At 34.1% G+C, this 13017-nt stretch overlaps 1 protein-coding gene across 1 annotated transcript; it reads left to right on the forward strand.

Moving 5' to 3' along the window:
* The first annotated feature begins 4625 nt into the window (after positions 1-4625).
* On the forward strand, positions 4626-12972 carry LOC115968949 (protease 2-like). The gene is made up of 9 exons (XM_031088529.1): positions 4626-5653; positions 5742-5936; positions 6107-6453; positions 8365-8656; positions 10079-10237; positions 10921-11286; positions 11844-11909; positions 12085-12133; positions 12678-12972. Exons 1-9 carry the CDS (start codon positions 5048-5050, stop codon positions 12803-12805), a joined length of 2208 nt encoding a protein of 735 aa, XP_030944389.1. The 5' UTR covers positions 4626-5047; the 3' UTR covers positions 12806-12972.
* Positions 12973-13017: the final 45 nt, after the last annotated feature.

Below are 13017 nucleotides of genomic sequence, written 5' to 3' on the forward strand. Positions count from 1 at the left end.
TTTTAGGTTACTACAAATGGATAAAGTAAGAGAAAAGGCTTTCATACTACAATTGGAAAAAGGAAAAAGAAAAAAGAAAAAGAATAAGGGGAAAGGAAGCCGAAGGACTTTTTTTTTTTGGGTGAGTGAGTGTTCTCCTAGGCTAGTTGTTAGAATCGGCTTAGGCTTTTTTTTTTTTTTTTTTTGGTGCCTTGCGTGGCTTTCTTCATTCCTTCGCAATTTTCAAGTATATCATTTCTCACTTACATACTTATATTATGCTTTCTTTAGATTTGGATTATGAAGAATTCTCACAATTCCACCATGGCTTCAGGTCATCCTCCTCACCCTTATATGTGGGGCCTAACATAGGTATAGACCGGTATCAAGGTAGTATAAGTTTCTATATGATTTGCAATAATTACTCTACTAGCTTTGTGCATTGAGGAACAAAGTTATAAAACATCATTCTAGAATGGTTTTTGTTACTGAAACCCTTGGATGAAAGATTTTGTCATTTGCTAATTGTTTCAATAACCATGTTTCCCAGCATAGTGCTTCCCAAAATGAAAAATGACTTAAGTTTCACAAGTCATTTTGAAATAATAGCTTATTGCAATGAAGATATCCTTGCAATTGCAATAACTTGATATGAATTATTTTTAAATCTATTGCAATGGCAAAAATATTAACATACCATAGCATATAAATTATTTTACAATCTATTTCAATGAAAAATATTGAGATAACATTGCAATAACCTAATATCAATTATTTTACAATCTATTGTAATGAAAAATATAAAATAATTATCTATTACAAAAAATATTCACATACCAGTGATCAGACACCGTTTTAGGTTACTACAAATGGAAAAAGTAAGAGAAAAGGCTTTCATACTACGATTGGAAAAAGGAAAAGGAAAAAGGAAAGGAAAAAGAAAAAGAAAAAGAATAAGGGGAAGCGGAAGAAGCAGATTTACAGAGCGTTTATAAGAAACATTGAGAGAAAAGAAAAGAAAGAAATTTGAGCAGAGAAGACTGAGAGAGAGAGAGAGAGACGCAGCCAATCAGAGAAGATTGAGAGAGAGAAGACTAACAAAACCTCTAGTTCTTGGTACTAAGCTCCCTCTTTCTCGTCCTTATAAGTTTGGAAATCTTCATAATTTCTAGTCTTATATATTCTTTCAATTGGGTTGATTTTGATTCATGATAATTTTGAATCAAATAATGTTTACGATTAGATAAAGGATCATTCTATAGGTGCTGGAGATTATTGTTATCTTACGAGGATCAAGCTAATAAATTTGTGTGTCCAATTTCGGCCATGGTGGCCAAGACCGGTTGGACCGGGTTAAGCCTTTATTAGATGATTTCATACCATTTTATTTTTATTTATTTATTTAGGATGAGTAAACATAAAACGTGTGACATTTAAGGTTCCTCTTTCATTTCCCATTTCTTTTTTCGAATTTTATGATGATTGTTTTACAATGACAAAAATATTAATAACATACCATTGCATATAAATTATTTTACAATCTATTGCAATGAAAAATATTGAGATAGCATTGCAATAACTTGATATAAATTATTTTACAATCTATTGCAACAATAAATATTGAGATAGCATTGCAATAACCTGATATCAATTATTTTACAATCTATTGCAACAACAAATATTAAGATATCATTGCAATAACATAATATCAATTATTTTGCAACTTATTGTAATGAAAAATATAAAATAATTATTTATTACAAAAAAATTCACATACCATAGCAATAAAAAAAAAATATATATATATATATATATTGTGGGGCCCGGCCCAGAAATAATGGGCTATTCCAAATTCAGGCCCGTCCGAGGAGCGTCCTGTCCGAAGAGAAACCACATATGAAGCATTACCCAATCCCAATAAACGCCAAGGAAACCTGTCTGAGGAGTAACTCCTCCTCGGACATCACGAAGCCCAGACGAGGAACTCTCCCCAGCCATTTCAGTTCATCCTCCCAACATATAAAATGAATAAAATCCAAAATATCTTATGGAGAGCTACCACCACATTAATTGCGCCCCAACCACCCTCTTGGCCGCATTAATGAGGAAAAGACCCCTGAACAGTACCGCCTTGGCCTCTGCAACTCACAAAGGGAGAGATGAGGGCGTCTGATGGGACAGGTACTCAAGTAGATGCTTAGATGATCAACAAGTGTAAGGTTGAGATGAGAGGAGGGGAACTATATAATGTAGTGGAGTCCCTCAAAGAAGGGGACGGAGAAACTGTATTATGAACTGAAGAAATAGAATTACACTTGAGAGATCCATTCTTATGCTTTTGTTTTCTGCAATAATACTGTCCATGTACCAGACCGAATAGGCTCACTGAGGCTAAGTTCTTTGACCCATCCTCTCCAAATATTTATTGTGGGTTGTGCTTTGGGCCAAGGCCTGATCAATAGAATTTGGGCTAGGAAAATCGTGCAACTACATATATATATATAAAAGAAGCAAGTTAAAATTGGATTGATTATATATATATAGAATCCGTTTGGATACAACTTATTTTGCTGAAAACTGAAAATACTGTAACAAAATAATTTTTAAATGTATGAATAGTGCCATGGGACCCATTTTTAATATTTTTTTCCTAAATAAAGTGGTTGTGGGTCCCATGAATAGTGTGTAAACAGTAACTTTGTCTCCTACCTAGAAACACGTGCATCAAAAAATAAAAAATAAAAGAAGAGGAAAACGCCAGACGTAGACGCGCTAGTTTTTTCAGCCGAATCCAAACAGTCACATAATCTAATTGGATCTACAATCTTCATTTTTTGCATCAAATAATTCACTTGCCCCAAAAATTTTAAAAAAATAGATAGGACACATGGTGCAAAATTAAACTCCAATTAAAACTCAATTTAGAATTTAATTGAATTTAGACTCTTTGATTTTTGCATATAATAATTCACTTGACACACAAATTTAAAAATTAGATGAAACACATGGTGCAAAATTAGACTCTAATTTAGAATTTGGATTTTCTCTCAGTTTTGGCTATTAATAATATATATTTAGATTTATTAATACAAATTATAATCAATAAATATTTTCTATTGAAGCCAAAAATTTTTAGTTGTCTCTCTTGTATGGATTCAAATTTCTCTCTCTCTCTCTCTCTCTCTCCCCTTTATTTTAGATATACACATGAGTTTACTCTTTCTTTTTTTGTTTATTAAGTTTTTGATGATTTATTTATATTAGACCCTTCATCTTTTGCACTTCATTACTCACCTAGAACAAAAATTAAAAAAAAAAAAAAAACTTAAATTGGACATGTTAGGCAAAATTAGACAAAAATTGGAATCTAATTTAAAACCTAATTGGATTATCTCTCAGCTTTAGCTATTAATATGTGTGTGTGTATTCTTTTCTTTTTTTGAGGAACTTATGGCATGTATTTTAGCATGTATGCTTTTGGACTTTAGGGTCTATTTGGTTGAGATGATACAAAAGTGAGAAGATGGAAAATAGAGAGTAGATGGAAAAGTGAGAGGATAAAAAATATTTTATTTTTCCTTATTTGTGTTTGATTGGGAGGGTGAAAAGGTGGAGGGATTGAAAAATTTTTTTTTTTTAGCTGAGAAGAAAACAATCACACTAAGTTTATTAAAACAAAAATCATACAAAAAAGGAAAGGAAAAAAAAAAGATTAATGGAAGACACAAAGTTGTTTTTTCTATACTACTATTTTAGGGGCTTCCCTTATTTGCGATCCTTATTTTTTGTTCAAAAAATGTCCCTACACCTCTATGTTTAAGTAGAAACAAAATTAAAGGACAATTTGGTAAACATACAATTCTAACTCCCACTAATATATTGCCTAAAAAATAGTCACTCTCTTGTTGATTTTCAAATTATTTTATTCACTTATAAATTAGATTTTCAAAATAAAAATTATTTATAAAAAATAAAAATATAGGCTTTTTTTTTTTGCTATAAAATAGGACTACTAAACCTAAAAAGAGCCTCATCACATATGCAAAGTGCATGCAATGAGACTATTAGATAAATTATTAGTTTCCACAATTTCAATGTGGGGGGTGGGTGGGAATTATGAACTCATAAAAGAGAGATTTAATTCACGCATGCAATGATGCGAGTAGATAAATTATTAGTTTTCAAACTTCCAATGCGGGGGTGGGTGGGTGGGAATTATGAATTCATCAAAAAGAGATTTAAGACTCCGATTGATAAAAGTGAGTGACTACTGACTATATACATTGGCCTTAGAAAAAAAGAGGAGTAATGGAAATTTCAAAATGTTTACTAATCAATCGTTGATTCCACGTAAATTTGATTGGATTAGCATCATATTCAACATATGAATGCTATGGGCAAAGGAGGAAGGATAGGAAAAGTAAATCCAATGGGAGCCCGAATATATATTATACATGTTTTAAAATGTGTTTTGTGTTATTGTTTACGGTAAAGACAGAATTCCCTCTATCAGAATGAGAATGCTTTTGTTTCAATTAAAAAAAGAAAAAAGAAAAAAGAAAGCAGAAAATGGAGAAAGATGAGAGCCTATATTAACTAAAATAAATAAGCGACTTTTCTTGTCTTCTCTATCTTATCCGGGATTTATTTATCTTCTTCCTACGTGAAGCACACAAAAGCACAGAAAAGCACAATAGCACAGAAGCTTCCTCCAACAACAACACAAATGGTTTTGGTTTTGGAGTTGAGCTATAGCTTAGCTAGCACAAAATAACTCCCAACTCCCAACGAAGTTGCCGTGTTTCTTTGTCTTTGTGTTTGTCCGTTTATATATTTTATTTTGCTTTAGTACTAAAATAGAATACTACTAGTAGTAATTTTTTTACTGTTTTAATAGTTTAGAATCGAATCCATCCAATTCCAACCAATCCAATCTGAAACCTTCCCGCGCAAACAACAAGGAAGGAATAAAAATATAATATTTTTTTAATAAAAAAAAAAAGAAAAAAAGAAAAAGAAAAGGGTTTAGCGTAATAGTAGGGAAGGGAGTATAAATAGTGAGTGAGTGATGATGATGAGGAGGATGCATTTTGTTGTAAATCATAATCATCATCAGAGCAGTGTAAAAAGTGTCGTTTACGCACTGCTTCTCTCTCTTTCCCTTTCTTCTAATAATTCTAACAACGCCGCCGTCGTCCGATCAACGGCCACTATGACCACACAGGCCCAGCCTCAGCCTCCTGTGGCAAAGAAGGTGCCTCACAAGATGGAATTGTTCGGTGACGTGAGGGTGGACAACTACTATTGGCTCCGCGACGATTCTCGCTCCAATCCTGACATGCTCTCTTACCTCCAACAAGAGAACGCCTTTACCGATTCCCTCATGTCCGATTCCAAAAAGTTTGAAGATGAGCTGTATGCGGAGATCAGAGGGAGGATCAAAGAGGACGATGTGTCTGCCCCTGTCCGCAGAGGCGCTTACTATTACTACCAGAGGACTCTTGAGGGCAAGGAATACGTTCAACACTGTAGGCGCCCTGTACCCAATCCCAACGCCCCACCTTCTGTGCACGACACCATGCCCACGGATCCCAATGCTGAAAAAGAGCATATTATCTTGGACGAGAATGTTAAGGCTCAATCTTATGATTATTATAGCATTGCTGCTTTCAAGGTCCACTCTCTCTCTCTCTCTCTCTCTCTGACTATTATACCAATTAATTTGCTTCTCAAATTACAAAGCTTTTTACACTACACTACAGGTTAGTCCCAATAACAAATTGGTGGCGTATGCCGAGGACACTAAAGGAGATGAGATCTACACTGTTTATGTCATTGATGCTGAAACTGGGGCTACTGTGGATAACCCTCTTGTGGGTGTCACTGCCTATCTTGAATGGGCTAGTGATGCCTCTTTAGTTTACATCACCATGGATGACATTCTCCGCCCTCACAAGGTAGCTTCTTCTCTTTCCTTCTTCTTCTTCTTCTTCTTCTTCTTCTTCTATCGCTAAATTTATCCTCATCCATACCCAAATTAGTTCCCACACATTTCATTCTAAATTACATAACACAATAAATGGGCTTGTTAGTTGTTATGTTAATGCTCTGTTGTTATTGTCCACAGGCATGGTTACATAAATTGGGAACACAGCAATCGAGCGATACCTGTCTTTACTACGAAAAAGATGATACCTTTTCTCTTGATCTTCAAGCTTCTGAAAGCAAGAAGTTTTTGTTTGTTGCTTCTGAAAGTAAAAATACTAGGTTTAACTTTTATCTTGATGTTTCAAACCCTGAAGATGGACTTAAAGTTCTCACACCTCGTGTAGATGGCATTGACACCTCAGTCAGCCATTGTGGGAATCATTTTTTTATACAGAGGAGGAGTGATGAGTTTTTCAATTCTGAACTCATAGCTTGTCCTCTGGATAATACTAATGCAACTACGCTTCTTCTTCCTCACAGACAAAGGTACTTATCAATTCCTACAAGTTTTACATTGCTAACACATTCATATAGTTTCTTGTGTTCTATGTAATATATGAAACAAATGTGTTCTATGTAATATATGAAACAAATAAAGTAACTGTATTATATACCTACAGAGTGTAGATCTGAATGTGGTCGAAAAACATTGTATAGAATCAGACCCCCTTCTGCTTTAATTTCAGTTGTTAACTTCTTGACATTTGGATCATCCTGTCATGGACCATCAGATCAAAATTAGTTCTTTTCAGAATTCAATACAATTCATGCTGGAAAGTTACTGTGAATTCTTATATTCAAAAGTGGCAAGAATTCAAATACCTGAAATGTTTCTTCTTTCTTCTAAATTATCTCATATTTTCTGCTAACATGAAAGTCTGTAATATCTTTTGCAATAGTACACTTTTGCTGATGCTACATGTTAAATTTGTTCTCCTGTCCTTGAAGCTATAGAACTTTCCTCTCTCCCAACTTTACACGATGTGCGCATGTTAATCATAGAAAATCTAGGCATGCTTGATCCTATAAGCTTGTCTTTTTTTACTGAGTAACAAATTTAAGAATCTAGATTAATATGTTCATGCTTCATGGTGTTGAATGTTCTAAAGGTCAATTTCCTTGTTTTGACTTATAAATGCAAGAAAAAGGATTGTCATAGATTCAATGAAAACAAAATTCTACATCAAATCCATGGATACGAAACATATACACATGGATACTAATCAAATGACAATAGTTGGCTACAGAATAAGGCATCCCTCCACTGAAAAGTGGAAACCCTCTTCTCCTCTAGGTTGAACCCTTGATGTCTCCACAGAAAAATTGATAGTAAATTAGTCATGACAGATCATAAGTATATCCGGAGCTGTGAAGGACATACCTAAAGTCACTTGGATGTATATCCGGAAATGTGAAGGACATACTTGAAGGACTACTAGAACTTTGAGCTTATCATTCTGTTGCTCCATTATGCCAATTAGATATACTAGAGGGAAACCTGGGATGACTACTAGAATTTTGAACTTTTATTTTTTGGATAAGTCTACTAGAACTTTGAATTTATCATTCTACTGCTCAATTATGCTGATTAGATGTACTAGAAGGAAAGAGGTCCAAAACTCAGCAAATACTTATAAGCAGATGCCTCTACTACATGGGAAGGAATGTACTTTTATGGAAAAAGAAAAATATGAAGGTTGTGAAGGATAGGACAAAGACTAAGAAAGAGAAGGCAACACATTTGGGAAAGGAAAGAGGTCCAAAGCTCAGAAATGCTTTCCAAGTATGGGGAAGGAGAGAAAGGGGAGGGAGGAGGGGGGGTTCAGATAAGAGTGTGGTGGTTTTTATTTTTATTTTTTTCCTTATGCTAGGCACATGAGGTTCTGTACCTTGGTTCAATATCTCCAGCTTATGCTGGGAACATGTTTACTTCATATATAATTTGTCACATAATGGATGTCTTTGTCAGTCGGTTTATCCATATTAAGAGATCTCACTCTCCCTAAAAAAAGGGGGGATTAAAAAAAAAAACGCATACATAATGTGTATTCTGGAAGGAAAAAACATAGCCTTGTCCCGGTAATTAGGTAAATGGTCTCTAAGCAAACATATTTGTCCAACTGTTAGCAATTTGCACTTTTTCTAACCACTTATCCTTGTATGTCTATGTCTATGTCCTACTTTAAAAGGTTCAATTTATATGTATAGCAAAGGAATAACAACTTACAAGGATGCGTGTGTAATTTTGTCATATTGTGAACTTATTTGTTGCATATCCATTCTAGAAAATTTTGCATGTAGTGTGCTATTATCTTTTGTAGCTACTGTTCCCTCAATATTCTTGGAGGGCATGAGGTTCCATGGTCAAAAAACTTATGACATTTGAATTTTGTCCAGTGTAAAAATTCAGGATATACAACTCTTTAACGATCATCTCGTTGTATATGAGCGTGAAACTGGTCTACCAAAAGTAACTATTTATGGCCTTCCAGATGTTGGAGAACCTCTTAAGAGCCTTCAAGGTGGTCATCTTGTTGAGTTTATTGATCCCATATACTCAGTGGATCCATCAGAGTCACAGTTTAATTCCAGCATTTTACGGTTTTATTATAGCTCAATGAAGACTCCTCCCTCTGTATATGATTATGATATGAAGACAGGCGTTTCTGTCTTGAAGAAGATTGAAACAGTAAGCTATATGAACAGATCCTTTTCAAATTATTGTGTTCTGAATCGTCATCTGATTTACATGCTTATAACAATAGATATAGTTAATTTTTGGGTGGGGCTCCAGTATACTACATGTGTACTAGGGCTTTGTTCTTTATAAAATTTTTGTTCCTAATATAAAATAATGATATTGTTTTCTTTTCTGATCTTTTCTATGAGCATGATTTCTGTTAATGGAATTGTGTGCATGGTTGCAGAGAGGCACTCATTTTCCTGTGATTTAAAATTAGTGTGCTTGCTGCCTATTAAGCTGGAACTTATCAAGACCTTGACATAAATTTGAATTAGTCCTTTAGGTGTGTACACATGTGATTTGACCTCATAATTTACATGCCTGCTTCATTTTATCAGCACTTAAATTTTTCCTTAATGTTTGCTTGAACATTAACTAAAGCCAAGAATCCTCAGATGTGGGGGGTGGCAGAAAACCATACATTGAATCAGTGAGGTTATTCTTGGAAAAATATTACCAAAAAGAGGATATATAAACTTTGTCGATTGCTTTTTATAGATTTGTGAAAAAAAAAGATCATAGAAGCACATATTTCAAAATCTTTGTGATGATTTGATCAAATTAAATTTCACATATTTGAGATGATTAGATGTATCTCTCTCAAATTCTTGTTGCAATATGAATAAAAAAAAAAGTTTCAACAACGTTCTCCCCCCCACCCCCCTTCTCTTACAATAACCTCTCCTGCTCTATTATTTCCAAAAATGTTAAGAATACTTCATTTTCAAAACTTGCTAAAACTATTGCATGAATTTTTTTGACCGTAAGGGTGTGAAAATTCTTGATGACCAAGAGAAACTTAATTCTAATTGATTTTATTAATGAAGTATATACTCAATCTTATTGGTATCATCTCCTGGGACTTGTGGTTTATTTGAAAGTCATAGAGACCTCCTTTTGCTTAGGAATTGCAATTTTGCATCACTCTTCCCCATCCTCCCTGAGTTCTTTATTGCTTTTATTCATACCTTTGAAGTTTAGATTGATCTAGACTGAAATTTGAGAGGGTTGACTTCATCTTACATTTGTTGAAAAGTGCTTGTATCACAAGTATGCATTTGCATGGTTCATGTTATCAAAAATGTATTTAACCAAATAGTTCAGGCTTATGTATGTCAATTTTTGTAATTCTTTTTTATTATTAAAGAACTGAATATGAATGAAGACTGTTGCCATCAATATCTCAGTAGTAGATATATTTACATGCTAGACTGACATACATGTACTGATTGAATGCTTTTTAGTTTTTTCTGTTGCAATAACATAAAAATAGGTTAATTTCTTGTGTAATATCTTAGATTATGTCCCATATATTGCAGCTACTATTGTACATCATAATTCAGTAATTTTCTCCTCTCTCTTGCCCAGGTGTTGGGGGGTTTTGATGCCTTGAATTATTTTATTGAAAGAAAATGGGCTACTGCTCCAGATGGTACTCAGATTCCAATATCAATTGTTTATCGCAAGGATCTTGTGAAACTCGATGGGTCAGATCCATTACTACTTTATGGCTATGGCTCTTATGAGGTAATGAATTATTTCGTAGATTAAACTGAGGATACTGGAACAAACAGGGATTTATATGTTCTTAATACCATAGTGATAATGGAAAAAGTGGCATCTGTTTTTTTTTTTTTTTTTTTAATATTTTAACAAAATATGATTTTCAAAGATCAAAGTTGTCGTAGAATGCTGTTTTGATGCATTATGTTTATGTATTATCCACTTGGAATATCCATTCTACAGGAAAAACTTTGTGATCTGGTGTACTATTCCTAGTACTCTTGCCCTTTTAATTGTAATGTTCTGCAACTTGTTGAAGTTTAAGTCACTTGTTTTATCCATTCCTTTCTTCTGGGGTCTTCTGACTCTCATCAGAAGCTTCAACATCCTAATTAGAGGCTACATTCCTGGATTCTGTTCTACATTTCTGGTCTAATAGGTCACTGTTCTCCAATCATGGGAAATAGTACAGCAGTCAATCAATGCATTGCTAAAAGTCTATTTTATGTAATCAAACACTTTTTTTTTCCTTCTGTTATATGAACATATTATTCATCAATTGGCTGTTCATTTTGGTTATGTTCATGCAAACTGGTCTGCATGCTATGTTCACCCATTTATCTATTCTGTTTCTTTTTGTTTTTCACTTGTACTCAATTAATTCATTCAGACTCACTCTATAATTCAAAATTTCTTGTTCTAAACAGGTATGCGTAGATCCCAGTTTCAAGTCATCAAGGCTGTCTTTGTTAGATCGGGGTTTTATTTATGTAATAGCTCACATCCGTGGAGGTGGTGAAATGGGAAGGCAGTGGTATGAGAATGGGAAGTTGTTGAAGAAAAAAAATACTTTCACTGATTTTATTGCTTGTGCTGAGTACTTAATAGAAAACAAGTACTGTTCAAAGGAAAAATTGTGCATTAATGGAAGAAGTGCGGGAGGATTGCTTATTGGTGCTGTTCTTAATATGAGGCCTGATTTGTTCAAGGCTGCTGTGGCTGGAGTACCTTTTGTAGATGTTTTGACTACAATGTTGGATCCAACTATCCCTCTTACCACTTCAGAGTGGGAGGTGTGTTTCTTTTTCTCATGAGATTCTGATGTTATTGCTATCTCAGCCTTTGAAAATGTTTAAATTTTGGGTTGTTGAACACAGAAAGTAACTAGTGACTTTGTTCTTCTAGTAAACTTTTGTAATGCAGGGTGCAGGCGAATATGAACATGGAAATGATGTGCATACAAGCATAAGTACATCCATGCATTTACCATTTGATAAGACTCTGTACTAGTAGCTATGCCTTACATGTGATGAATCTCTTGTTTTGTGGACCATGTTTTATCGTTATACCAGGCTATATCTCTAAGATAGGATTCACCCAAATTTGAGGTCTTTCATTTTCATATGTGCTATAGAGATACTGGAATGCTTTGATTAGAATCTTTGTATTTGCGAGTGGTTCTTTACGTTGTTCATGGTTCTACTGATATACTTATCTCACATTCTCCTCCTGTCTCTGATATTTTAAGATTTTAATTGACTCTTAGTAGGTGCTGCAAGTAGATCTGGTTATATTTTATTGATAGTGCTGGTGCAGACAATCTACCTGTGATTACTTTCTCTTAATGCAGGAATGGGGTGACCCTCGGAAGGAGGAGTTCTACTTCTACATGAAGTCATATTCCCCTGTTGATAATGTGAGAATTATACAACTCTATGTGTTTCCTTTACATGTAGTTGACCAGTTTTCTCTGAACTGTGAAGCTAGATTAGTCATCATTTTCACCATTTAAACATGATTTCAGAGTTGTGTGTTATTGTAGATTATCATCATTCTTCATTCTGATCTGACCTTTAACAATATTTATGCAGGTTAAGGCACAAAATTATCCTGACATTCTTGTAACAGCTGGTTTAAATGGTAAGCATAAATGCTTAACACTTTTTATGAGTGTTAACTATTGTAAGTAAAAAAAAATGTACATTTATATCCGAAACAAATAACCATTATTCTTTTGATTAGTAAGTTACACACTTTAGTGAGTCTTGAACCCTAGGCCTCACCCAGTAGGTTAGTAATTTTGGCATGAAAACTCTATGTAGGTTCTTATCTTTTTATTTTTGGCAAATCACCATCATAGCATGCACTAACTTCAAATAGATGAAGTTCTAATCCATGATACAAAGTGTCAAAAACTAGTCAGATGTTCAAGATGTTGGGTCACGCGAGCTAGTTAAATACCCATACAAGGGAGCCCACTAAGCTTTCTGACATGCTTTCTTGGTACAATCTTGTCAAATTAATGTTTGTTTGGACGATCATTGTATGTGATACATTGGATGGTTGTTAGTCTGCCAAATTGACCCTCATGATGGTTATCTGACAGCAGAGAAACATGTTATAATTTTATATATGATGCATATATTCCTTCTCATTTAATCTGAACGCTAGTGCATTGTGATAGATCCACGTGTTTTGTATTCTGAACCTGCTAAGTTTGTGGCGAAACTGAGGGATCTGAAGACTGATGATAACCTACTGTTGTTTAAATGTGAACTTGGTGCTGGGCATTTTTCGAAGTCAGGAAGGTAACAATTTTTCTGGTTATTGTATCTATAATTATTCACAATCTTTCTTGCAACTACATAACAATTATAATGATGCTGATGGTGTTTGAATAAGTGATAAGCATGTTAGTAGCTATTATATAAGAGAATTTGGTGCATACATGTTTCGCTGTTGTTTGAGGGTGTTATGCTAATGGGCCTGTGGTTCAATTCTATTTGATAAAGTACCACTTATTC

This window comes from Quercus lobata, chromosome 1, assembly GCF_001633185.2.
Source record: "Quercus lobata isolate SW786 chromosome 1, ValleyOak3.0 Primary Assembly, whole genome shotgun sequence".
NCBI lineage: Eukaryota > Viridiplantae > Streptophyta > Magnoliopsida > Fagales > Fagaceae > Quercus > Quercus lobata.

What these genes read in the sequence shown, in the direction of transcription:
- LOC115968949 (XM_031088529.1), top strand. Translation starts at nt 5,048, where the DNA reads ATGATGATGAGGAGGATGCATTTTGTTGTAAATCATAATCATCATCAG. An exon ending in CTTCTTCCTCACAGACAAAG is followed by an intron (nt 6,454 to 8,364) that starts GTACTTATCAAT and finishes AATTTTGTCCAG; the next exon opens with TGTAAAAATTCAGGATATAC. An exon ending in CATATTCCCCTGTTGATAAT is followed by an intron (nt 11,910 to 12,084) that starts GTGAGAATTATA and finishes ATATTTATGCAG; the next exon opens with GTTAAGGCACAAAATTATCC.